The sequence below is a fragment of the Canis aureus genome, chromosome 3 (genome assembly GCF_053574225.1).
Source record: "Canis aureus isolate CA01 chromosome 3, VMU_Caureus_v.1.0, whole genome shotgun sequence".
Classification (NCBI taxonomy): domain Eukaryota; kingdom Metazoa; phylum Chordata; class Mammalia; order Carnivora; family Canidae; genus Canis; species Canis aureus.
In genome coordinates, this window is record NC_135613.1 from 88,371,111 (window position 1) to 88,398,663 (window position 27,553).

Below are 27,553 nucleotides of genomic sequence, written 5' to 3' on the forward strand. Positions count from 1 at the left end.
TACTATTGTGACCTGGCTTCCATGTCATTAGCTTGATCTTTGTGTTTTAATGGTTTTATGCTATAATCTCTGCGGACCCCACGATTGCATTCCCTCTGCTACCACCCGGAGGCGCTGGCTGGAAGGAATTTGAGCAAGTCTCTCTGTTCCAATCCCCCCACCCCAGCGCCATCCCCCCCCCCTTCTCTTTCCTGAGTGTCGAGGCTGAACCTTCTGCCTCTGTAACCTCAGCTGCCAAGCCCATTACCTTTTATGTTCTGCTTTAGGAATTCCAAGGACCTGTATTTCTCTACTTCTGGAAAATTCCTTGTAATTTCTCGGTATTCTATTTTTACACATTTTGTTATGGCCTAGAAGTCCTTCCACTCTTATACACCTGGAGAATTTCTCACTTTTCAGGAGCCTGTTTAAGTGAATAAACCCTTTCCTTGAATCCCTTTCTACTCATAAGGCCTTGTGCAGGGAGGGCCCTCTCCACCCAGGAGCTTGACATATTGCCCTGAGACTTGGACTCCTTTTTTTTTTTAAATAATTTTATTTATTTATTCATGAGAGAGAGAGAGAGAGGCAGAGACACAGGCAGAGGGAGAAGCAGGCTCCATGCAGGGCGCCCGACGACGTGGGACTCGATCCCGGGTCTCCAGGATCACGCCCTGGGTCGAAGGCGGCGCTAAACCGCTGAGCCCCCCGGGCTGCCCTGGACTCCTCTTTATTTTATTATCACCTCATCAAGGCTCAAACAACCTGAGGGTAGGAAACGTATCATTGGCCTTTGAGTCTAGCACACAGCATCATCCAGGTGACACCCTTATTTCTGAACAAATAAAAGAATCTGATTATTTCTCTACGTTGCACGTACTTCTCTAATTCTAAATTTCAGGAAGTAAGGTGACTTTTTGGAAACATATCTATGTCCTGTGGTTAAAGGCAATGTTGTGGATCCCTCCTTGTCCCGTCCCTATTATAGTAATAATAGACAAGCAGACACCGCAGACAGTGGGGAGGTAGCAAATAAGACCAAATTTAACCACGAGGAGAATCATCTCAGAGAATTAAGGTCGTGCGTGAGGCAGGCGAGCTGAGGGTGAGTGTGTCCGGTCTCACATTCTGGGGACACACCTTTTCTTCTCTTTGCAAATATCCCTTCTGCGGCCCCAGCTCTGCACGGACCAGTTGATGGCTTCTCCTCCCTCGCCTAGAGGTCCCAGGTCTTTATGTGTCCTCACATAACTTTTAGTATCAAAGGGACTTTGTCCTCTTTGTAGTCAAGATACATTTCTCTCGGGTCAGGTTGCTTGCTGGGGCTGAGTTGTTACAGTCGTATCGAGGGGCTTCGGTGACATCTCTCTACTTGCTCAGTAATTAGAAAAAGCGGCCACAGCAAACTTGCCACACAGCCCAGAGAGTCTTCCATCGGACTCATTCTCAGCACCGAGTCTGACTTCCGCGCGGTCAGGGCTGCTCCGCAGGTTCCCGGGTTGCCTGCGAAGAAAATAGAGGATACGAATTCCCTGTGGTTTGTCCTTCCTTGTCTTCCCCGGATATATTTAAACGAGGAGGTGGGGGAGTGAAGGGATGGCCGTCCTCACTGTCTGCCTTCCTTCGGGCCACGAGCTTGTGCTCGGGCCCCCTTGGTCACCATCCCCAGGGCTTTTCCTATTCCCTCCGCTTGATTTCACCCGCACACACCTCCAGGATCTCCCTGCGTGTGTCCCGGACCTGCCCCCACCTGACCTCACTGATACCTGAGATCATTTTTACTTCTATATATCCTCACCCTCTGGCTTATTTTGCCTCTTGGCTATATCCTTTATCACTTTTAAAAAGGATTTTTTAAAATTTATTTATCTTAGAGAGAGAGTGAGCACGAGCCAGGGCAGGAGCAGAGGGAGAGGGAGGAAGAGAATCTCAAGCAGACCCTGGTTGAGGGCAGACCAGGGCTCAACCTCATGATCCTGAAATCACTACCCGAGCCGAAACCAAAGGTCAGATGCTTAACCGACTGAGCCACCCAGGCAACCCTCACTTTTTTTTTTAACCGAAGGGAACTTCCTAGACCCCAATCCTAGAGCCGTTCTACTTGAAAGATGCCTTAGTGGAAAATCAAGCTACTCTTTTTCATTTATCAGTCCTTATTGTTTAGGTTCTTCCTTGGATTGGAGTGATTTGTCTCTAGCTAGAATGGTTTCCCAACCTACTGTAGGTGGACACTCTTTCTTAGAGTGACCGAGCAGGAAACTGCTTCATTGAGGACAGCCATTGGATGTTTTCTTAACTTGGGGTGTCTCCTTCTTACAACCGGGAAGCCACTTTTTTTCTTTCTTATATTGGAGTGCAATTTGCCAACATATAGCATAACACCCAGTGCTCATCCTGCCAAGTCACCCCCTCAAAGCCCATCACCCAGTCACCCCATCTACCGGCCCACCTGCCCTTCCACTACCCCTTGTTTGTTTCCCAGAGTTAGGAGTCTCTCATGTTCTGTCACCCTCACTGCTATTTTCACTCATTTTCTTTCCAATTGGGAAGCCACTTTATGGGTCATGCTTTAAAAATATGCACTCAGGGGATCCCTGGGTGGCGCAGCAGTTTGGTGCCTGCCTTTGGCCCAGGGTGGGATCCTGGAGACCCGGGATCAAATCCCACGTCGGGCTCCCTGTGCATGGAGCCTGCTTCTCCTTCTGCCTATGTCTCTGCCTCTCTCTCTCTCTCTCTCTCTGTGTGACTATCATAAATAAATAAATAAATAAATAAATAAATAAATAAATAAAAATAAAAATATGCACTCAGCATCTGTTCCTGAAAACTGTTCTCAACCTGGCCACAAACTCTTTTATGGGTTTCACTGGGCTACACCCCCACTCCTGGTAATATGGATGCCAGTCTTCTTTGTGGGGAGAACTGCAGGTGTAGACTGGCTCCCACTAAGTTAAGTTTGGATTTTATTTTATTTTATTTTATTTTTTATTTTTTACTTTTTATTTATTTATGATAGTCACAGAGAGAGAGAGAGAGAGAGAGAGAGAGGCAGAGACACAGGCAGAGGGAGAAGCAGGCTCCATGCACCGGGAGCCCGACGTGGGATTCGATCCCGGGTCTCCAGGATCACGCCCTGGGCCAAAGGCAGGCGCTAAACCGCTGCACCACCCAGGGATCCCATAAGTTTGGATTTTAAAATGCACTAACTTCAGATCACACAATTAGTTATGGAGACACGGGAACTACAGTTCTTTGTTTTATAGATTTTTTTCATTAATGTTACCCTCCCTAGTAAAATTAGAGTGCACATTCATTTTGGTGTGGAAATACTCTTGGAAAGGCAAGACAACTCTGATAACTCGGTTCTGATAGTATTCCTATTAAGTCATACATTTTTTTCCTAGTTGGCTTAAGTTAACTAGTTTCACAAAGACCAGTGACTTGTCTTTTTATCTCAAAGGATGGCCAGTCCTGTGCTCTCTGCTTCTTGCTACCAAAACTCATTCCCCAGACTCAGGAGGCTTCCCTCCCTCTGAGCCTGTGCATCACACCTCAGGCTGGCATTTCCTTCATATTAGGAGGATCCAACCCTCCTCCTGAAGTTGCTTAAATCATTTATGTTGTCAACAAGCACTTGTGGGAGGTTTTTCATATGCCAGGATGTTTTTTTAGGTGTTAGGATCCAAGAGTGAACTGGACACTCAGTCTCTGCCCCCATAGAGCAGAAATTTGTGGTGTTAAAAAAGATACAACAGATCCCAAATGGAGTCGCTTGTGCTAAGCCCATGTAGCCGAACCAAAACTGAGTATCTGACCTAACTGCAGTTTCAACCTCCCCAGAAGGTAATCCTAAACCAGTAAATATGGAGCTTTCTGGTCAGCATTATTGACTTAATTCATCTGACAAACTCCTTCCAGTCCCAAAAGAAAGATGAGCTAATCTGCTCTTTCCTTGTCCTTCCCCGATCATGTCTATAAAAGTCACTGGTTGTGTTCGATTCTTCGGACTCCTTTCTATCTGCTAGATGGGAGGCTGCCCGAGTCACGAATCATTGAATAAGACCATTGGATCCTGAAATTTATCCAGTTGAATTTTGTTTTTTGACAGTGGGAATTGAGTATCTTTTTTTTTTTTAAGAGATAGCATGATTCTATTAAAATATTTTAGCATGATGTTGGAGGATCTTAAAATCCTGTATTCTAAACCAATGTGGGCACTGTAGATGACATATTCCTGAATTTAGTGGGTACTACGTCTAACTAAGGAAAGTTATGATTATCTAGTAGTACTAGTAAACTAATATAACTTAAATTGGAGGCTAAATAATTTTGGCATATTCACATTTCTCCAGCTGCCCTTTGTGACTATATATACTCAAAGTCTACCTCCATCCAGCTGAGTTGGACGGGACCATATGTTTACTGGTCTCACTTAAACATCTTCACACCACAAGTAGCAAGGAATATGAAATTTCTGGCATTAAGATACAGTCGAGATGTATCACACACTTTACCAGGCTACGTCATTCTTTCTCGAAAGCCATTTTAAGATACAGTAAAATGCTAGTCCCTGAAACAACTAAAATGATATTTTCTTTTTTTTTTTTTTAATTTTTATTTATTTATGATAGTCACACAGAGAGAGAGAGAGAGAGGCAGAGACATAGGCAGAGGGAGAAGCAGGCTCCATGCACCGAGAGCCCGACGTGGGATTCGATCCCGGGTCTCCAGGATCGCGCCCTGGGCCAAAGGCAGGCGCTAAACCGCTGCGCCACCCAGGGATCCCCTAAAATGATATTTTCTAACTTCAATCCAAACTCTGATGTGGTAAAATTTAGAGTTTTAAAAATTACTGTTCGATTTTGTTAACGGCTTAAACAGATTTGATTTTCTACTCACAGAATTTAGATCAGAGAATTTATTCTCTACAAATTTTAATATTCAACAGAAAAGGGAGATTGTTATTTGTCACCAGTCCTCCTCCTCTTTTGAGGCCGAAGAAATCAGTTGGTTGTCTACCAAAGCGCGTGTAATAAAACTCATAGAGTCAGTCCTTGACTTATCAGAGACAGCGAGGTACTCCCTGGAGGAGGATGCTGTCCAGAGCCAGCTTACAAACAATGGGCACCCAGTGAATTTCTCCTCTGTGGGACTTTGGGGCCACTTTTTGAACATTATCTTATTAGAGCAGCTAATGTTTACTTATTTGTACTTGTTTCAGGGGCCTCTGCTACCCACACTTTTCATGTAACAGCTTTAGTTAAAATCATCAGTTGCCTTGAAACTTGCTACTTCTGATTACAAAGAGAAAAGAACAGAATCAAAACGTATGTATAAACGTTCCCGCATTCAGTGACACATAAAAATTGGCTTTTTATTTATGTTAAAAGCAAAATAACCATCAGGCTGGTGAGTCTCAGCAGCTTTATATATGAGTCTTATCTTGATGTAAACCCAAAATACAAAATTACTGGAAAAACACAAAGTAAATGCTGTGGCTAAAAATACAATGTCAAAGAACAAGATAATAGGACATGAGCTGCACTGAAGAACTGTCCACGTCGGGGTGGGCAGAGGGGAGTGGCAGCAGGACAGTGGCTTTGGAGACCGTATCTCAAAACACCTTCTAAACCATATTATGCTGAGTGAAGTAAGTCAGTCGGAGAAGGACAAACATTATATGTTCTCATTCATTTGGGGAATATAAATAATAGTGAAAGGGAATATAAGGGAAGGGGGAAGAAATGTGTGGGAAATATCAGAAAGGGAGACAGAACGTAAAGACTGCTAACTCTGGGAAACGAACTAGGGGTGGTGGAAGGGGAGAAGGGCGGGGGGTGGGAGTGAATGGGTGACGGGCACTGGGGGTTATTCTGTATGTTAGTAAATTGAACATCAATAAAAAATAAATTAAAAAAAAAAAAACCATATTTTTGGCCAAACGTAACTTTGGGATTTTAGGACACAGCATTTCAGGTGATAGTTACGGAACCAAACCCAAGTTCGTCCGGTGCGCACAGCAGCGCCAAGCGCCGAGGCAGAGCATGCAGCAAGGAAAGGCTCTGCTAGAGGCACCCGAAGGAGGGGACGGAGACTAGCTTGAACCCAGCTCCTCAGCTGAGGGGAGAGCCAGGTCTTAGTAACCACAGGGGGTGGGATTACACACATACTGATGAAAGGGCAGGGAAATTTAGGATTATTCACGAGGGAAGATGGAGCAGGGCACTGAACAAGCGCATTCGTAACACTCCGGGTGTTCACTGTGGGCTGGAGATTTAACACTAAAATGAGGCCGATTTGGCCACCGCCATCAGGTCAGCCTCAGGATAAGGAGAAGGTGTGAGCTCCAGGGGGAGTATAAGCTAGAGGGGTTCTTGGGCTCCCTACCTCGGGAAGGGATATGGGGTGTTGCTTGTTCACAGCCTAGAATCCTATCAGGCCCAGGTCCCCGTGGAGACAGCAGTGCAGTCGTTGGCAGCCTCACTCCAGTATGTCTTACTTCATGAACCATGACATAGGATGTTAATGGATAAACTGAGTCATATTAAACATTTTTTGCTTATTTGAGCAAAAGCTAGAATTTGGTAGCATCCCAGTCTTGCAGATAGAAAGCAGCTCTGAGGAGCCCCACAAAATGAAAGACTGTTAATAGGCCGAAAGGAGGGCGTTGAAGGAAATTATTCTGGCAAAAGGCTGGGTTGCTTTATGCAAAGTTTCTTTACTTTAGGGGAAGGCAGGGTGTATCCTAGAGACCATCTCACTGCTGGTCGCTGATTCCTCATTGAGCGAAGGGGTTGGGATTACACATAACCACAGGGGTTGGGATTGGGGTCATTGAGCGGTTTAAGACTCCAATTCTGGGAGAGCTGAAGCTGAAGCTATAATTGAGTCTCAGTTTGGTGACATGAGGCTTGGCCTAAGTGCCTCCGTTTTGGGCCTGTTGTCTGTTTGATATCTTTTAGTTTCAAAGAACATGCAAATTTGCTTTTTTTTTTTTTTTTTTTGCCTTCATTTTCTTGTCACTTGGGGTTATTTGCAAGGAGAGGAGGGGAAAGCACAGCCTTTGCTCTACCATTTAAACAATGCAAATTCCCCTTATTTTATATGTTAATCCAATCTCTGCAGTCGTTCTTTTCTTTTATCATTTAGATTGATTTAAGCCTTTGGCAAGTTCTTGGGAGAGACCTCGAGAAACCTCTTTCTGAACAATTTCATTCCTAAAAATGAGCATCTTTTGGGTGGTATCGCATAGGAGCACTTGGACATCAAAATCGGCTTTTTAACTGCACTAAGTCTTATTCTGAGTGAATTCTCCATTTAAGGAACTCAGATGCTGGAAGGGGACAGGATAAAAGGCAGATTTAGAACATGTTTTCGGCCTTCGAAAGGCTGATAATTGAATAGGGAAATTATGAGACGTTGAGTTGCAATGTTAGTTCATGGTTAACCCATGTTAAAGGGAGAAAGCGTTTCAGACCGGAGGAACCTGGAAGGAAAGGATTCACGCGGGGGCATGGATTCAGGCGACACCTCCCCACGCGCAGGGTGGCCGGCGGGGGGCAGCTTGTGTTCGAGGGGGCCGCTCACTCTCCAGCTGCCCGTGGCCAGGGAGCGTGTGGGCAGGAGAGGCAAGGCCGAGGCTACCTTGAGCTTGGATTTAGAGGGTCCTACGTGCCAGGTGACGAAGCCCTTTGATTTCTCCTCGCTCAGCGAGACCCACAAGATGCTGGTAATCAGGAGCAATGCGGAGGCCTGGGCCACCGCGGCCAAGTGGAGTTTGAGGAGGCCTGGTGGTGGGGGGGGGCCTAAGCAGCCAGCAGGTGTGATAAGCGGGCAAGGGTGATAACCTGAGTGTGCAGGTGACTGCAGGCAAGAACGGGCGGGCGAGGGGGCGAGGGACGGGGAGGGACGGTTAGGGCCGTGGGTTCTGTTGGTCTCTCTCCTGGTTCCCTCCCCGTCAAGGACGCTGGGTGAGACTGGTTGAATACACCCCGTTACTGAACACTCACTGCCACAAGCACCCTGAATTTTGTTTTCTGAGAAAGTTCCCAAACGGGGTCCATGGCGGGCAAGGAAGCGGTGCCTACTGCACAACACCAGAAAGCTTGGAGCTGGTTTCTGGCATTTTCCAGCTTCGCCCAGAAACAAAACATGACATGCTGGTCAACGACCTTTTACTGAAAAACTGCCCTGTGCCCGGGGCCTACCACGTGCTGGGGGCCCGCAGGTCCCCCGTGGCATCAGAAATAGGATTGACCACACCCAGTTTGGGTGGCGCCCGAGACAGGCCTGCTAACCGCACGGCGACCCGAGTAGGGTTCTTTAAATGCTCTCCAGTTATCAGCTCTTCCAACTGCCTCCTGCTGGCAGTAGGGTGAGCCCAGGGGAGCAGTAGGGTGGGCCCAGGGGAGCAGTAGGGTGGGCCCAGGGGAGCAGTAGGGTGAGCCCTTGGAAGGAAACTTCCAAGGCCTCTCATTTGCTAACAGAGCTTTCCAGATTCACAGTGACTGGTCCTGAAGGTCTGCTAGTTAGGAGCACTCCACTGCCCTTTCCGTAGTCCCATAACCACTCCACTGCCCTTTCCCTAGTCCCATAACCACTCCACTGCCCCTTTCCCTAGTCCCATAACCACTCCACTGCCCCTTTCCCTAGTCCCATAACCACTCCACTGCCCTTTCCCTAGTCCCATAACCACTCCACTGCCCCTTTCCCTAGTCCCATAACCACTCCACTGCCCTTTCCCTAGTCCCATAACCACTCCACTGCCCCTTTCCCTAGTCCCATAACCACTCCACTGCCCCTTTCCCTAGTCCCATAACCACTCCACTGCCCCTTTCCCCAGTCCCATAACCACTCCACTGTCCCTTTCCCCAGTCCCATAACCACTCCACTGCCCCTTTCCCTAGTCCCATAACCACTCCACTGCCCCTTTCCCTAGTCCCATAACCACTCCACTGCCCCTTTCCCTAGTCCCATAACCACTCCACTGCCCCTTTCCCTAGTCCCATAACCACTCCACTGCCCCTTTCCCTAGTCCCATAACCATGTTCTCCTGGTAAGTGTGCGCGTACTCCCTGTGGGTGACTCCCTCCAGCTCTTCCCGGCACCTGCTGAGCCCATGCGGCAGGCCGGCTCTGCATTGTGGGCACCCGGGCAGCACGGAAGCAGTCCCCCCAAAGGCCATCTGAACCCCAGTTCTGTCCCCAGCCTGCTGGGTGACATTACACAGGTCGCTGACACCTCTGTGCCCAGCTTCCTTGCTGATGAACCAGAGACCACGCTGGCACTTGCTTTACAAGATTGTGAGGGTTAAGCCATAATGAATGTGACGTACTTAGGACAGTGCCTTGTGTTTCTGATTGCTGAACATTACATTCAGACCTATTCAAAATCTTCAGTTTTCTCTTTATCGTGCTCATGTTTTCCTCAACCTTCTTGACCACATGGAGCATAAGAGCTATTTTTAACATTCTTTTCTGCTAGTTCCTTCACTTGTATGTTTCTATGGATTAAATTTTCTCCAGGTTATGCGTCATAACTTCCCTTGTAATTTTTTAAAAAGATTTATTTGGAAGAGAGAGAGAGAATGAGCAGGGAGGGGGTGGTGGGGAGGGAGAGGGAATCCTCAAGTAGACTCCCCACGGAGCACGGAGCCTGGCAGGGCTCTATCGCAGGACCCCGGGATCATGACCTGAGCTGAAATCACGAATCGGGTGTTCAACTGACTGAGTCACTCAGGCTCCCCTCCCTGGTAATTTTTTATTGCATCCTGGACATCGTGAATATCATGTGGTTTGCTGGATTTGTCGTCATTCTTTATGTATTTTGGGGTTTTGCTCTGGGTTGTCACTGTCACTTGGAATTAATTTGATCATTTCGGGGATTGTCTGCAGCTTTGTTAGAGGGAGTGTATATTGCAGTATCCTTATTTGGACTCTACTGGGTTCTCCAGGCATTGGGGGATTGTCTCCTCACTGTCTCCTCCTTACCCTGTGTGAGCCCTGAGGGTTTTTTCTGCTTAAAATCCTTTTTAGTTGTTCTTTCCCTGGCCTTGGTAGTTTTCTCACATGCAGGCCCAGTTCAGAACTCAGCCAAAGACTCCTGGGAGCCTCTCTGAAGATCTCGGAAGCTTCCTGTGCAGATTTCTCTTGGGTACTTTGTTCTACAAAGTAGCTGCTTCAGTACAATTTAGCTGACTTCCTCCTCCTGCATTGGGATCTCTATCTCCTCAATTTGGCAAGAATGCTGGCCCCTATTTGGATTCCTCTCCCTGGGCGGCACCTAGAACCTGCTTGCAAGCGGTAGACTCATGCAATCATAGGGCTTGTCTGGGTGGCATCCCTTATCTCAAGGATCACAGTCCTGTGCTGCCTTCTGTCCAATGTCTGAAAAATACGATTTTAAATATTTTTGCCTGGTCTGTTTTCAAGCTGTTTACGTAAAAGTATAAATATGTTTCATTTTTTTAGATGTTACACATTACATCTTGATTGGTAGCATCCCAGTCTTGCAGATAGAAAGCAGCTCTGAGGAGCTGCTCAAGCTCTAGATTTTAAGACTATGGAAACTGCTGTAATTTTCATCTTATTTAAATGGCTAAATTTACTGAATGATAAATATGAGAAACTGAATTATAAACAGTTTGCTATGGTAGGGATAATTAAGAGTGCTGGATTAATTTATAAGAATTTTCAAAAATTGGAAAAAATGTATAAATATGAGAGCCAGGCAAGAAGCCTGATTTTTTAAGAATCTTCAGTATTAAATCTTAACTATTTTTTAAAAGATTTATTTATTTATTTATTTATTTATTTATTTATTTATTTATTTTAGACAGAGAGAGAGAGAGAGAGAGAGAGAGAGGCAGAGACACAGGCAGAGGGAGAAGCAGGCTCCATGCAGGCAGCCTGATGTGGGACTTGATCCTGGGACCCCAGGATCATGCCCTGGGCCAAAGGCAGGTGCCAAACCGCTGAGCCACCCAGGGATCCCCTATTAAATCTTAACAATTAAATAAGAATTACAAGATCAACATAATCAATATAACATATATAATGTAATATAATTTCTTGCCTATGATTTTGATGCTTCAACTAGTGTATTTTTACCCACAAAAACAAATACCACGATCCTTTATTTAAATTTTTTTCTTGAAGGTATTAGAAGAATAGTGAGAGAACTATATCCTAGATGCATTACAGTTATTCTGTCCTAATATTTTCCCAGTAATATAAAGGCGTCTGACACATTTGCTATTACAGATTATTTCCATTTCTTATTTCTTAAGGTCATTATAGCATTTTTTTCCTTCCATCTGACAAGTTTTCCTTTTGAATACAATCCAAAAAAGCTAAAAAAAATCTACTTTCTTTTCTTCAATCAAATACATGAATTTCAATTTTGAGGCATCACCTGATACGACCTGTTCTAGCAGTTACGGCTTTAAATATTTTTAGTTTATCCTTGCTTATATCTTAGTGTAAATACTTTTTAATTTCTGGGGATCCCTGGATGGCTCAGTGGTTTAGTGCTTGCCTTCGGCCCAGGGCATGATCTTGGAGTCCCGGGATCGAGTCCCACGTCGGGCTCCCTGCAGGGAGCCTGCTTCTCCCTCTGCCTGTGTCTCTGCCTCTCTCTCATTAATAAATAAATAAAATCTTAAATAAATAAATAAATAAATAAATAAATAAATAAATAAATGCTTTTAAAATTTCTATATGTAGGGCAGTTCTTCCAAAATTAAAAATGTGACAGATGGTGTACACATTTCTTTTAGGCTTCAGTTTCAATACTAATACTTCAAATAAAATACCAAGTAGTCATTTAGAGTATGGACTCCCTTTCCCCATCCAGTGACACCAAGGGAAGCACAGTAGGAAGAGCTTCCAGCAACAGCAGCGGCCACTCTGGGGAGTCTCTCTCTTTCTTTGCAGTCCTGAGACACTCCCCCACGTCCAAAAACACCAGGGCAGGCAGGGCTATAATCACAGCAGGGGATAGAGGGAAAGGTCCAAGAACTTGAGAATTATAGAATTCGCAATCTGAACAGCAGAGAGCAAATAGGCCAAAATAATAATAATAATAATAATAATAATAATCATCATCATCATCATCCAGAAACTCAGGACCTGTGGGAAAGTAACAGATAATAAAAAAAAAAAACATCTAACATTTAGATCATTGCAGTCTGAGCAGCTGAGGAGAAAGAGAATTGGGTTCAAAGTTTTTGAAGCAATCATCCAAGGCACAAAGCCCACAGGTTAAGGGCTCAGTCTCACCTGACTGTCCCCTACCTACCCCGTTTGATTCCAGGCCCAGGATGTCACTTGGGCATTCTGATTGGCTACAAATTAGTTGTTCATGACTCCCTCCTCAGGTTGGATAATTTGCTACAACTGCTCACAGGTCTCTGGGAAACACTGAGGTTTAGCAGTTTATTATAAAGGATAAAACTCAAAACCAGCCAGGTGGAAGAGATGCCAGGCCCAGATATGAGGAAGGAGAATGAAGCTTCCGCACTTTCTCTGGGCCTACCACCCTCCCAGCACCTCATCACATGCTCATCAGTGGAAGCTCTCTGAACTTCTTTAGTTAGACTTTTTATGGAGGCTTCATCATGCGGACACAATTGATGAAATCATTGGCCACTGGTGATTAACTCAACCTTCGGTCCCTCTCCCCTCCTCAGAGGTCAGAGTTGGGGAGCAGGTGCTGAAAGTTCCAACCTTCTAATCGGTGGTTCAGTCCCCTGGTAACCAGTTCCTCATCCAGAGGGCTTTCCAAAAGTTATGTCATTAACATAAATTCAGATGTGTTTGAAAACGGCTTGTTATGAATAATAAAAACTGTTCTTCTTATCTCTTTCACTCAGGAAATTCCAAGTATTTTAGGAGCCGTGTAGCAGGAACTGGGAATGAAGACCAAATATATATTTCTCATTGTATCACATAGCCTGCAAATTCCGTACATGGCAAAAGTATGTTTCAGGAAGAAAATCAGGAGAGTAATGTTATAGAAAATGAAGATAGGATTCAAGTATTTGACACAATCCAGCACTAGTCATTAAAAAAACTCTCAGTAGGGGCAGCCCTGGTGGCTCAGTGGTTTAGTGCCGCCTTCAGCCCAGGACATGATCCTGGAGACCTGGGATGGAGTCCCAGGTCGGGCTCCCTGCGTGGAGCCTGCTTCTCCCTCTGCCTGTCTCTCTCTCTCTCTCTGTGTCTCCCATGAATAAACAAAATATATTTTAAAAATAATAAATAAGTAAGTAAGTAAGTAAATAAATAAATAAATAAAATAACTCTCAGCAAGTTGGGAGTACAGAGAACTACGTCAACTTGACAACATATATACAAGCCCTACATCCAACATCATACTTCATGGTGAAAGACTGAATATCTTTTTACCTAAGTGTAGGAACAAAGTAAGGATGTCAGCTCTTACCACTCTTATTCAATATAGTACTAGAAATTTTAGCTGCCACAATAAGATAAGAAAAAGAAATAAAAGACATAAAGAAAGAAATAAAACTGTATTTGTAGACGAAAAGATTGCCTCTGTAGAAGATATCAAGGAATTGGATTTTCAATTCCTACAACAACCTCTTAGAATTAAGTGAGTTTACCAAGCTCACAGAATCCAGCATCAGTACAAGAAACTGAATGGCATCTCTAAATGCTAAGACTGAATATGCTGAAACCAAACTTAAAAATATAATACCATTGGGGATCCCTGGGTGGCGCAGCGGTTTGGCGCCTGCCTTTGGCCCAGGGCGCGATCCTGGAGACCCGGGATCGAATCCCACATCGGGCTCCTGGTGCATGGAGCCTGCTTCTCCCTCTGACTGTGTCTCTGCCTCTCTCTCTCTCTCTCTCTCTGTGACTATCATAAATAAATAAAAATTAAAAAAAATATAATACCATTTAAAATCACTCAAAAGAAATTGCAACGGTGAGGTATAAAGCTGACAAAACATGCATAAGATCTGTGTGGGGAAAAAAAATCGCAACAATCTGAGTTAAAAAAGTGGAAGAAGACCAAAAGAAATGGAGATACATAGTGTGTGCATGGATTTGAGGACTCGACATAGTCAAGACGTCAGCTCTGCGCACTTGGATCTGTGGGTTGATTGCAATTCCTATCCAGACTTTAGCATGGCTTTTTGTGGAAAGAGACAAGCCTGTTCTACATTTTATATAGAAAGGTGCAAGCCATAGAATAGTTTTTAAAATCTTGACAAAGAAGAATAAAGGTCTGTAGGTGTTTATTTTTTCAAGATTTATTTATTTATTTATTTATTTATTTATTTATTTATTTATTTATTTATGATAGACATAGAGAGAGAGAGGCAGAGACACAGGAGGAGGGAGAAGCAGGCTCCATGCCAGGAGCCTGATGTGGGACTCGATCCCGGGACCTCAGGATCGCCCCTGGGCCAAAGGCAGGTGCTAAACTGCTCAGCTACCCTGGGGATCCCAAGTCTGTAGGTGTTTATTTTTTAGTTTATTTTTTAAGATTTATTTATTATATATATATATATAGAGAGAGAGAGAGAGAGGCAGAGACACAGGAGGAGGGAGAAGCAGGCTCCCTGCAGGGAACCCGACATGGGACCTAGGACGTGGGACTCGATCCCAGGTCTCCAGCATCACACCCTGGGCCAAACGCAGGTGCTAAACCGCTGAGCCACCTGGGGATCCCAAGGTCTGTAGGTGTTTAAACCAAATTTATAAAATAGGGTATATATATTCAAAGAAGTTAAACAGCACAAAGAAGTTAGAAGCACACCCTGCTTCTGCGTAAGGTGTGGAAAGTCCCAAAGCCCATCGCTTCCGACGTGAGAATGAGAAAAAAGAGATAACCTGCAAAGTTGCTGACAAAAGTACACCTGCCCTGAGTGAGCCAAGAGAAGGAAACCCGTAATGTTTCCTGTAAACTATGGTCCTGATTTCAACCTGATGCCACACGCTGTGTTCTTACAAATGGGAGAGAAGAGGCAGAGGCTTTGAAGGGGAAAATCGGGAGGAGCTGTCTTCATCCCTGGGGGTTCCAACCCAGCAGGTTCCTCGCGAGGCCCCACCTGCGGCCTCGAGGCCGCGCAGCTCCCTGAAGCGCATCTGCATCTCCTGCAGTGGCCTGGGCTGGACCCGCGTCATCCAGGCTCTTCCTGTAGCATCTGCCCCCGCGGGCGGTCGCCGGGAGCTACCGGCTTTCCCTCCCCAACGCCCTCGAGTCGACTGGCCCTTAGCCCGGCATCGCGGCATCGCGGCCCGGAGCGGGCTCACCGGCTGGGCTCACCGGCTGGGCTCACCGGCTGGGGGCGCTGGCCCCGCGGTGTCGCATCTCGCCGCGCGCCCGCAGCTCTCCAGGGCCTGCCCCTGCCACCCCCGCGGCTGCACCGACCGCAGCGCCCCCCTCCGCTCGCCCCGCGCCCCGCGCCCCGCACCCCGCCCGCCGTCCGCAGGGGCCCCGCGTCTAACCCGGACAGGCCGCGCCGCCCCGGGTCCCGTCGGGCCGGTGACACGCAGGTCGCGGCCGCCGCGCCACACCCTCCCACGTGACTCCCCGAAGGGCTCTAAGGCACCTGCGCACGCGGCGGCTGGACTCGGCCGGCGCCGCCCCGTGCTTCCCGCGCCCCCGACACCTCGGCGCGGGACCCGGCGGCAGCGGGCGCCAACCATGGGCCCCCGGGCGCGCAGCAGGTGAGGTCGCCGGGCGCCACCCCGCAGCCGGCCGCCGCGTCCAGGCCCCCGCCCCGCCCGGCGCGCGCCAACCCGGGGGGGCCCCATCCCGGAGCCCCCAGGGTCTGCCCCATCCCGGAGCCCCCAGGGTCTGCCCCCATCCCGGAGCCCCCAGGGTCTGCCCCCATCCCGGAGCCCCCAGTGTCTGACCCCATCCCAGAGCCCCCCAGGGCCCCCCCATCCCGGAGCCCCCAGTGTCTGCCCCCATCCCAGAGCCCCCCAGGGCCCCCTCATCCCGGAGCCCCCAGTGTCTGCCCCCATCCCAGAGCCCCCCAGGGCCCCCCCATCCCGGAGCCCCCAGGGTCTGCCCCATCCCGGAGCCCCCAGGGTCTGCCCCCATCCCGGAGCCCCCAGTGTCTGACCCCATCCCAGAGCCCCCCAGGGCCCCCCCATCCCGGAGCCCCCAGTGTCTGACCCCATCCCAGAGCCCCCCAGGGCCCCCCCATCCCGGAGCCCCCAGTGTCTGACCCCATCCCAGAGCCCCCCAGGGCCCCCTCATCCCGGAGCCCCCAGTGTCTGCCTCCATCCCAGAGCCCCCCAGGGCCCCCCCATCCCGGAGCCCCCAGTGTCTGACCCCATCCCAGAGCCCCCAGGGTCTGCCCCCATCCCGGAGCCCCCCAGGGTCTGGCCCTCATCCCGGAGCCCCCAGGGTCTCCCCCCATCCCGGAGGCCCCCGGGGTCTGCCCCCATCCCGGACTCCTCCCAGGGTCTGCCCCCATCCCGGGGCCCCGCCCAGGGCCCGCCCCGCCCCCGCGGCCCCGCCCCCCCCCCGCGGCCCCGCCCCGCCCCGCCCCCCGCAGCCCGCTCACCGCGCCCCCCGCAGCCGGCGCCGCAGCTGGACCAGAGCCCTGGCCGTCGCGTTCCTGCCGCTCATCTTCTCGGGGTTCGCGCCCCGACCGAGACCGAAGCTGGGTCTCCCGGGCGCCAGTGCGCAGCCGCGGCCCGCGCCGTCCAGGTGGGCCCGGGGCGGGCGCGGGGCGGGGCGGGGGGGCTCCCCGGGGGGCTCCCCGGCTCCCCCGGGCCTGCCCCGAGCCTGCAGCGGGCCCCCTCGCCGTCCGCAGCCTCTTCAACTGGTCCCACCTGACGCCCCTGGAGCTGGAGGACCGAGCCGCGGGCCTGGAGCCGCAGAGCCCCGGCGGCCGCAAGCCGTGCTTCACGCTGGGGGGGCACAAGTTCCAGGTCTTCGGGGGCTCCATCCACTACTTCCGAGTGCCCAGGGCGTACTGGGGGGACCGCCTGCGGAAGCTGAAGGCCTGCGGCTTCAACACGGTCACCACGTGAGTGCGGCCAGCGCTCCGACCTCTGCCCTTGGGGTCCCCCCCCCCCGCAGGCCGGGGCCGCCGTCCTCACCGCGAGCCCGCGGGGCCCGGCTCGGGACACGAACCCAGAGCCGAGCGAGCCGGAGATCGGCGCCAACCCGGCCCCCGGCGGCTGGCTGGTTCAGGGGCCACCGGGGCTCAGGCCGTGACCCCGGGTCCCGGGATCGAGTCCCGCGGCGGGTCCCTGCAGGGAGCCTGCTGCTCCGTCGGCCTGGGACTCTCCTCACTCTGTGTCTCTCATGGATGAATAAATAAACTCTTAACAAACAAAACAAAACAAAAAAACCAACCTCTCTAATGGGAGAGTCCTTGGGTCCTTAGGAGCTCTCAGTTCAATGACAAAGGCCCCAGATATATATACAGATAATTACATGCTGGCTCCGCTTTCTTTTCTCTTCTCTTCTCTTTTCTTTTCTTCTTTTCTTTTTTAAGATTTTATTTATTCATTCATGAGAGACACGAGAGAGAGAGAGGCAGAGACACAGGCAGAGGGACAAGCAGGCTCCATGCAGGGAGCCCGATGTGGGACTCGATCCCGGGACTCCAGGATCACACCCTGGGTCAAAGGCAGGCGCTAAACCACTGAGCCACCCAGGGATCCCCCTGGCTTGGTTTTCTATTTAAGATTTTATTTATTCATCCATGGGAGACCCAGAGAGAGGCAGAGAGGCAGGGAGAGGGAGCAGCAGGCTCCCTGCAGGGCCCCAGGCAGGACTCGATCCCAGGACCCCGGGGTCATGCCCTGGGCTGAAGGCAGGCGCCCAACCCCTGAGCCCCGCAGGCCTCCCGTCCTGGGGTGTCTAATGTAAAGTTTACACGTGTTAGTAAACGATGTTAATTCAAAAGTAGCTGAGTTCTCCGCCTCTGGGGGAATTGTGCCCTGGTCCTGACACACCCGGGTACTCACGACAGGCCCTAACCTCCTGGGGCCCGGACCCAAGTCGTGCAAACCTTCCCTGGACTCAGAGGCCGCCGCCCCCTCCTCGCATGGGTCAGCACAGCCCCCTGGGTCCCCTCCGCCCCGCATGGGTCAGCACAGCCCCCGTGTTCCCCCCCTGCCATGAGTCAGCCCTCGGGTGGCAGGGGACAGTGCTCCCAGGGCCGGTACCCGAGGCTGGAGGCAGTCACCCCCGCGCCCGCTCACCCACGCTACGAAGAATTTCATCATAAATAATCCCGGAGTCGAGAGGAGAGCCTTTCCTCCTCCACTTCTGGAGGAAATGACAGGGTTCTTCTTCGCCCCTCTAGGAAAGTAGGAAATCCTACTGACGGTTTTTCTGATGTTCGATAAATGCAGGGCTCTGGGATAAATCGGCTGGGCTCCGAGGCCCGCACGCGGGAGGGAAGGCGCACACACACACACACACTCTCACACACACACCATAGATCACTGGACTTGATTTACTAGTGTCTTAGTTCAGATACAGATGTTTATGATTTTAACTGGAATTGATTTCAAATTGTATTTCTGGGCCCCCAGGGAGCTCAGTGGTTGAGCGTCTGCCTTCCCTCCGACCGTGATCCCGGGGTCCTGGGATCGAGTCCTGCATCGGGCCTCTGCTCCATCAGGAGCCTGCTTCTCCCTCCCCCTCTGACTCTCTCTCTCTTCCTCTCTCTCTCTGTCTTTCTGTCTCATAAATAAGCATATAAGATCTTAAAAAGAATAAAACTGTATTTCTGTTACTGTCTTGTCCAGTTTTGGTGTCAAGTGACTATATATGTTTTCCTGTTCTCTGAAACTGTCTTGCAATAGAATCCTCTTAACTCAGAGTGTTTGCTAAAGTCACCTGGAAAAGCCCTGTCACTACCGTCGGCGGTGGTTGGGAGGTGAAGATTTGGGGACAGTATGACTTTTTTGAATGCTCATTGCTTTTTCTTCTAGAGTATAGACGATTTTTATTCGGTAGATCTGTTTTCCTTTTCTTTCTTCTTTTGGATGGACAGGACTTTGAAAAATTCTTTCTTGGAACTTGTACATCATATTGTGTATTTAACCTTTATTTTCTCACCTAAATGTTGAGTCTTTTCAAAGAACTACCTTGTAGCCTTATTAATATTTTCTATGTCTTTATATATTTTTTAAAAGATTTTATTTATTTATTCATGGGAGACACAGAGAGAGAGAGAGGCAGAGACACAGGCAGAGGGAGAAGCAGGCTCCCTGCAGGGAGCCCGACGTGGGACTGGATCTCGGGTCTCTAAGATTAGGCCCTGGGCTGAAGGCAGGGCCTTCAGTTTGTTTCAAAATAGAGCTATCTCGGGTTGGCATGATTTTGAAGTTGATATAGAAATTTAGGGGCAGAAATCAGATGTTTCTTGTGTTTCCCCCTTCCCGATTACAGTTACGTTCCATGGAACCTGCACGAGCCAGAAAGAGGCAAATTCGACTTCTCTGGGAACCTGGACATGGAGTAAGTGCTCTTGCTGCTTCTTGGCCTTGCCCAGGGTGGGGAGGCAGAGCGGTGGCTCCTTGGGGTTGATGACGACCACGGGGCCATCGTCGTGGTTCTGCTTGGAGGAGCAGAGAGAGGCTGGGCTCAGGAGCCTCGTTCTCAGGACCAGGCGCGGGCAGCTGTGACCCTGTTGCTTGCGGGGTCGGGGTCTGCGCCCTGAGCCCAGGCCTCTTCACCGCAGCCCAGAGGGGCCCAATCCCCAGGGTCGGCTCCACTCTGCAGTGCGGTCCAGCCACCTGGGCTGGCACAGGGCTTGGCCCTCTAGGGTAGCCGGGCCGTGGGAGTGAGGTTCACTGTAGGGCCCCCTGCCCCCTGTCTGATGGCCTTGGGCCTCATGCCCCCCGGTGGGGCTTGCAGAAGGTCGTGGGCTAGGAGAGGGTGGGAACCCAGCTCCCAGGGCCTGTGGAGGGAGGGAGAGAGGGGGGAGGGGGCTGGGCGGCCTCACCACCTTGTGCTGCACCCCCCTGACGTCCTGAGAGCTGCTGACACTGACCTCCCCAGGGCCTTCGTGCTGCTGGCTGCGGAGATGGGGCTGTGGGTGATCCTGCGTCCAGGCCCCTACATCTGCAGCGAGATCGACCTCGGGGGCTTGCCCAGGTGAGCCGGACCGTGAGGCCAGAGTTGTGGTTGTAGTAAAGTCATTGACTTTACTAGACGCAAAGCTTCAGTCTAATAACAAACGAGCACATCCTCTGGGTCTTGCACTGGTATGTGCTTTATACACATCGTGTCAGGCCGTGGTTTCTGTAATATGTTGAGGTGTGGATGCTCCTGTGGTCCCCGGTTTATAGATGAGACGTGTTCCTGGTGCTCTGGCGTGAGGCCAAGAGTGTGCTGGGAGAGAGGAAGCATCGGGATGATAATATCTTCTCCCCCCACTGGAGGGACCTGTGCCCAGCTGTGTCCTCTGGTGGGAAGAACGGGAAGGGAAGTTTCAGGCAGTGGAGGGTGGGCTTGTTCTGATGATGCCGGATTTTTCTTATTTGGTCAGTGGAAGACCAAGTTCTAAGCACCCTCAGATCCCTTCCCTACCCTTTCATTTTTCTTTGTCTGTGCTCTCATCTGTGATGCTTGTCCTCAATCCAAACACCTAAGGAACAGGGTGAGATGTCAAGAATGCGCTTCTGTTATTGTAGCGAGCTGGCAGGACTGCCCGTTTAGTCCAGGGCTCTGCCTCCAGGGGAGCACGTCTACTCTCCTTTGTCAGGTAAAGGCATTGCTTTTCACCAAGATGAGCCTGTTCTCCCCTTCCAGCTCAGGAGCAGAAATCACCTGACCTTGCAGGAAGACGGTGCTTTAGAGAAACAGCTCATGGCACAGCTTACTTTTCAGGTGATCCAGGGACGTGCTTACTCTGCGCTGGAAGCCTTAGCTCTTAGAGGGAATGTAACCCTCTGCCTAGCATGTATATGCTGTGCTAAAAAAAAAAAAAATGCTTTAAATGAACTGAACAAGAATAGAGGAGAGTATTCCATGAAAGGTTAAGATGTGGGAGTACAAGCCCCGATAGTACATTGTAAAGTGTCATGTCAATGGAATTGGTGTTTTTTCTTCTAAATCTGTGAGAAAGGTCGGAAAGGCTGACCTGGGCACATTCCTTCAGGACCCCTGGTGCTCCAGGACCATGGACGTGAGATCAAAGGGTGTGGAGCTGCCCAAGAGGCCTCAGGGAAGGGGCAGGAGGTCGTGTCCAGCCCCGCCCTGGCATACCCTCACCTGCGCCCTCCCACCTCGGGCACTGAGCTTGTCCCTCTCCGCCCCCAGCTGGCTGCTGCAAGACCCCAAGATGGTGTTGAGAACCACCTACAGCGGCTTTGTCAAAGCAGTGGATAAGTATTTTGACCACCTGATTTCCAGAATTGTTCCCCTCCAGGTAAAGCAAATTTCCTGTTCCTTCTTTCTTATCTTTGCTTTAGGAAAATAGTTAGTTATTCCATCTTGTTCACAGAACAGGCTGTGCTCAGTCTCTATGAGGATTGAAGCTGACATTCTTGCAATTTTCAATTCTAGGTCCTCGTATTAAGTGCGGTCTTTACCCTAGGGTTTCTAGAAAGACACACATCATACTAAGGATGACAAAGGGTATTTATTTGTGGTCATCATTGTTCTGAATGTCCTCAGCGTTCATTAAACTCACTGATATTCATACTGCTTATTTTTACTCTTTTTTTTTAAAATTTTATTTATTTATTTATTTATTTATGATAGTCACACACAGAGAGAGAGAGAGAGAGAGAGGCAGAGACACAGGCAGAGGGAGAAGCAGGCTCCATGCACTGGGAGCCCGACGTGGGACTCGATCCCGGGTCTCCAGGATCGCGCCCTGGGCCAAAGGCAGGCGCCAAACCGCTGCACCACCCAGGGATCCCCTGCTTATTTTTACTCTTAAATTGTCTTTGTTGTTTTAAATAGTTAACATAAGCCCTTGGTGATAAAACCCAAAAGAGGACAAAGGGGTTTATGGTGAAGTAAGTCTCCCCTCTTACCCTGAGCTAAAGCCATTCAATTGCCTTTTCAGAAGATAAACAATTTTGCCAGATTTTTTGTGTGTCTTTCCAGAGATTTTCTACACATATAGAAGCGAATTATTCACGCATGTGTATGTGTGTCTATGCATACTTTTTAATAAAAAATACACAATTCCTACTGGGCTTTTTTTGTCACTTAAAAAATATATTTTTGAAGCCCATTCTTTTACATGGCTGCATAGTATTCCACAATACAGATATATCATAATTAATGTAACTAATATCTCATCATGGACATTTGATTTTTCAAGTTTATGCTATGATGCATAGCTTGGTTCACATGTCATTTTATACCTGTGTGAGTATATTTGCTATTGCTTACATTCCAGTTTGTTTTAGTTTCATAAATGCACAGAGCACAGATATCATGCATTTTTCTTTCTTCATGGAGTCTCCAGATCTTAGGCAGGGTACCCACAGTACACAGACCAGTTTATGATGAAAAAGAACATTACACCCTACAGTCTACAAGGCAGCAATTATTTGATTATTATGTTTGATTTTTAAAATACACCTCTCTTCCAAACAAGAGGAGGCACATGGTCATTATTTAAATAAAAATAAATCTTATGGGTCAGCCCCGGTGGCTCAGCGGTTTAGCGCCGCCTTCGGCCCAGACCCTGATCCCGGAGACCCGGGATTGAGTCCCATGTTGGGCTCTTTGCATGGAGCCTGCTTCACCCTCTGCCTGGGTCTCTGCCTCTCTCTGTGTGTGTGTCTCTAATAACTAAGTAAAATAAAATATTAAAAAAAATAAATCTTATATTAAGAGCATATCTCTTGGTAAAACTTGAGAGGGAGAAAAAAAACATTCTGAGGCAGTAGACCAATAGCTTATTATCTTAGACTCTTTTTTTGGGGGAGGGGGAAATATGATGCAGATCTAGCCCTTTATAACTAATTCTCAATTATGAACTGTGAGTTACTCCTAGACTAACTTTTAAAGAAAAGAAACTGGAGATTAGGAGTGGAGATAAAGGGGAAGACAGATTAGGAGTAAGGTCTCGGCAGTACAGCTTTAGGAGAGATGAGCAATGCTGAGGGGAAGAGGGCATCACCTTTAGGATTAAATTGTGGGTCTGTTAGGCAGAATCGAGGTGCATCCTTCATAAGAAGGCCTGAAAACCATTTATTTCTGGCTGCATTTCTGCCAGCTAAGTGGGACCAGATGTGGGAGCAAAAATCTCTGAGCCTTAAAACTAGAAAGACTTTGAATGTTTGGCTGGGAGTTCAGGCACGAGTACAAATGCCACGTATCACTCGTACAGGTGCAGCAAGCAAAGCGAATTTATAGGCATCTACTGAACTCATGAGATAGGAAATCCTAGGAATTTTTTAAGAAGCAAGGAATTAGGGCAGCCCGGGTGGCTCAGCAGTTTAGCGCCGCCTTCAGCCCAGGGCGTGATCCTGGAGACCCGAGATCGAGTCCCACATCGGGCTGTTTGCATGAGCCTGCTTCTCCCTCTGCCTGTGTCTCTCCCTCTCTCTCTCTCTCTCTGTCTTTCATGAATGAACAAATAAAATCTTAAAAAAAAAGAAGCAAAGAATTATAAATGCAAATGAAATTCAACAAGTAATTATTGAGCACCTGAGTGCCTGGCGGTGCTGGGTGGGCGCTAAGCTTCCCATGGTGAGAAGGGCAGACGTGGTCCCTCCCCAGGGAGACAGATGACCACTTACAGTATCAGGAACATCTGCTGCAGTGGACCAAGTGCAGGGCACCCTTCCTAGGGGTAGCGGCCAGGGAGAAAGGGAGGTTCAGGGCCTGGCTTTCTAGAAAAAGTAACCGGAACAGTGAGGTGAAGGGTGGATGGGCACTAGCAATGGCCGGGAGTCTGTGGGTGGGGACCAGGGAGCAGGGGTAGGATGAGGCACTTGAAGAGCTCGAAGTAGCCCAGCTCTGTGTGGAGCATAGACATGAGGTGGGAAAGAGGCGGGGAGGCTGGGGAGGAAAACCCACCGCAGCGCTCGTCCTCTTCTGTCCCCGTGTCCGAGGGGGTACCTCGCCCTGACCCACGTGGGCACTTGCTCTATAGGCCATGGGAGCCCGTGTTGGGTGGGCGGTGAAGTGGTTGGGCTGCCCCGGGCTGCTGTGCCTTCGTGGGAGGACACTGGAGGATCAAGCTGGACTTTTAGGGCTCCGTGCGTCCCGCTAGGTGGACGTTAGGGACGGTGGCGGCTGGGCGCTGGGGGACCACTGCGGGGCTGAGCGGCAGGGCCAGCGTGACAAAGCAAAGCAAGCAGACAGAGCAGCAGAGTGAGAGGGCAGGGGACAGTGGCCGTGCACCAGGGGACAGGGCTGCTAGGAAGGAGCCCCCGAGGCTGGGAGGGCAGCGGTCCCGCCGTGTGTGCTCCCCTCCCTGATGCCACGGTTCCCAACGGGTCTCTGTGGACGTCAGGTGGCCTGGAAGGACAGGCTGAAGTACAGGAGGTGGAGGGGACAGGGCGGTGGCGAGGCGTGCTGCGGCGGGAGGACGGGGTGCCTCTGTCTGCTGGACACGGTGGCCCGGCGCAGAGGGAGCCCGACGGTTGGCGACGGCCCGTGAGCAGATTATTAGTATGAGAGACGGCAGGGAGACAGTGGAGGGCCGCCCACCGGGGGGGAAGGCGGGACTCTGTGTGAGCGCCCGGGCCCTGGAGGAGGCGAGTGGGGCCGGGAGGAGGGGGCTTACGGGAGCACGTGGTGCACGGGGAGCATGGGGTGCACGGGCAGCACGGGAGCACGGGGACATGGGGCGCACCGGGGCACGGGCAGCACGGGAGCACGGGGAGCATGGAGCACACGGGGAGCACGTGGTGCACAAGGAGCACGGGGTGCACGGGGAGCATGGGGTGCATGGGGCACTGCCCATACTACAGCTGGTGCTGGGCGTGTGGTGGCCGCAGGCCCGGCCTCCACTCCCCGACCTCCACTCCCTGGCCTCCTCTCCCAGGCCTCCACTCACCCGGCCTCCACTCCCCGGCCTCCTCTCCCCGGCCTCCACTCACTCGGCCTCCACTCCCCGGCCTCCTCTCCCCGGCCTCCTCCCCCCGGCCTCCACTCACCCGGCCTCCATTCCCCGGCCTCCACTCCCCAGCCTCCTCCCCCCGGCCTCCACTCCCCGGCCTCCACTCCCCGGCCTCCTCCCCCCGGCCTCCACTCCCCGGCCTCCACTCCCCGGCCTCCACTCACCCGGCCTCCACTCCCCGGCCTCCACTCCCCGGCCTCCTCCCCCCGGCCTCCACTCCCCGGCCTCCACTCCCCGGCCTCCACTCTCCGGCCTCCACTCACCCTCCGTGTGGTTGTCTCAGTACCGCAGGGGAGGCCCCATCATCGCGGTGCAGGTGGAGAATGAGTACGGCTCGTTCGCCGAGGACAGAGGCTACATGCCTTACCTTCAAAAGGTAGGAGGCGCTGGCCTTGCCGCGTGGGTACCTGCTTGGGGCGTCGCTGTCACTTCCTGCCCTGCTGCCCGGGGCCCTGTGGCAGGTGCTGCGGGCGGGGGAATCCGCGAGACGCAGGCAGCGCCTCCGAAGGCGGAGTGGAGTGGTCGGGAGGCGCTCAGGTCACTCTATTGGGAGATGAAACGTGCCGCGGGAAGATCATTCCTCTCGGTTGCCGGGACTGTGACCCGCACTTGCCCTTAAACCTGGGGGCTGCTGACTTTAGGGCCGCAGCCCGCGATGGCTCACGAGCTTGATGACAGTGGCCCCCATCCTGCAGCTTTCTGACCTGTAGTGTTAACGCTCTTTCCTTCATTGCTTGGCTACTCCATGGTGCGGGGGGGTTGCGGGGGTCGGGGGAGGTCTCAGGCCAGGGAGCAACTGCAGGCCTGCCTAGTGGCCCTGCTGACGGGTCAGGCCCCTTCCCATCCCTGCTTCCCCGCAGCGAAGGAGCTGATGAGGTCCAGGGTGAACTGACCACCTGCGCAGGCTGCTCTGCGGGACACAGGGGTCACGTTAGCTCTGTCCCCACACAGACGCCTGGGTGGCATGACTTGGAAGGCAGTGGGGAGGAGCTGCCGGCTGGGTAGGGAAGGGGGCGGTGGTGACAGGAGGGGGAGAAAGGGTAGGGCTGGGCTCGGTGGACCTCCCGCCTCCTGCCTTACAGCTGTGGCCTCTGGGCCTGGACAAGGTCTGTAGGGTCGCCCCCTCTAACTTTTCTCAGGCGCATCACGTCAGACACCCTCAAATCAATCACATTTGGGTAGCCTTGTTTTCCCTTGATTTTCAGAATTTACTACTCGGCTCCCTTGCCAGGCCCAGCCATGGCTCAGTGAACAAATAAGACCCACAGACCGGGTCCACTCGCCCCCTGGCCGTCTTTCTGCTCCTCAGCCCTGAGTAAAGGCAATTTGCAAATTAGATCCCCCTTCCCTGAAGCCAAGGCAGGCTTCCTTGCTTCCTTTGGGTGTCCAGGCAGGACCCAGGTTTCATGGAGTTTTTCTGGGACCCCCACAGCCGTGGCCTCTTTCTGTCAAGCACAAAGTACTCCGAGGCCTTCTCTCTTTCCCTTGCATTTAGAGCCTCCCCCAAGTGCCTCCTCGTAACACTCAGCCTCGTGTTTTTCCCCTCGAGGCTGTGAGCTCCTACTCAGCTGCTCCGTGGTCACCCTGGGAATGACTAGCCTGCAGCAGAGACCTGTGTTCCCCTGATGTACTGAATTGCAGATGGTCGGACTCTAAATCCAAACCTTTCTCTCTAGCTCCCATGATGCCCAAGTGAGCCCAAGCTCTGTTTTTCCCCCTAATTTCCTTGTATTTTCTTCTTCTCATGGGAGCAAGGGAAGTGGGTTCATTTTGTCCAGTTTGCTCAACAGGCCCTGCTGGAAAGAGGGATCGTGGAACTGCTCGTGACCTCAGATGATGCAGAAAATTTGCTGAAAGGCCACATAAAAGGAGGTACGGATTTAGACTTATTTTAAGGAAGAACTGAAGCTTTCACCAGCCACTCTGAGTCTTGAACCAAATATGTCTCTGCTGTCTCTCTTTCCCATGTACGTTGACGAGGACTCCGCCAACCCCGTCTCCTTCCCTCACTCATGTTGTCTGTAAACAGAACAGAAGAGCTTGAGCTCTTCTGACCTCAGTACACTTTTGCATCCTGCATAATTTTCCTGTGGGCTAAGACTCTGGATTGGTGCCGGGCGGGGCTTAGAAGGCAGGTCTCCCCACCCGCATGGAGAGCCACGCATCAGGAGGCTGGCCAAGGCCAAGTTCCGATCCTGGGATCTTGCAGCGGGAGGCTCCTGTGGACTCCGACTAGAGTTCATTCTAGAGAGTGAAGTAACAGGGCAGCTGAGACCAGATCTTGAGGCGATCAGAGTGAGGGAAACGACCAAGGTGTCGTCCGCAGCCCTTTGAGTCCAGGGAGCATCTGTCCTGAGTTCAAGGACTCGCATGTATAATGTGGCTCCTCCCTGCAGCGCTGCAGCGGGAAGTGTGCTGAACTTGGGGCAAGTTGTGTGATCCTGGCCTGTTCGGCTTCTCTACCAAAGTTGGTTAATTTTAACTGCCCTTCTTATCTTGCATTGTCCTCGCAAGTGTCCAGTGACG

At 50.8% G+C, this 27,553-nt stretch overlaps 1 protein-coding gene and 1 long non-coding RNA gene across 3 annotated transcripts in view; one reads left to right on the forward strand and one right to left on the reverse strand.

Annotated features, from left to right (window-relative positions):
- Window positions 1-1,000: 1,000 nt before the first annotated feature.
- LOC144311567 (uncharacterized) lies at window positions 1,001-15,650 on the reverse strand. The gene is made up of 2 exons (XR_013377177.1): window positions 15,459-15,650; window positions 1,001-1,482 (listed from the first exon to the last, which is right to left on the reverse strand). It is a non-coding gene; the product is annotated as an uncharacterized LOC144311567 (long non-coding RNA).
- LOC144311564 (beta-galactosidase-1-like protein 3) overlaps window positions 15,213-27,553 on the forward strand; it is a 42,361-nt gene continuing 30,020 nt past the window's right edge. For both annotated transcript variants that reach the window (XM_077894253.1, XM_077894254.1), the window contains exons 1-8: window positions 15,213-15,680; window positions 16,543-16,674; window positions 16,781-16,996; window positions 19,381-19,449; window positions 19,993-20,088; window positions 21,256-21,364; window positions 25,311-25,403; window positions 26,818-26,899. In XM_077894253.1, coding sequence (XP_077750379.1) covers window positions 15,658-15,680; window positions 16,543-16,674; window positions 16,781-16,996; window positions 19,381-19,449; window positions 19,993-20,088; window positions 21,256-21,364; window positions 25,311-25,403; window positions 26,818-26,899 — 820 coding nt within the window. In that variant the 5' untranslated portion in view covers window positions 15,213-15,657. The remainder of the gene's footprint in view (window positions 15,681-16,542; window positions 16,675-16,780; window positions 16,997-19,380; window positions 19,450-19,992; window positions 20,089-21,255; window positions 21,365-25,310; window positions 25,404-26,817; window positions 26,900-27,553) is intronic.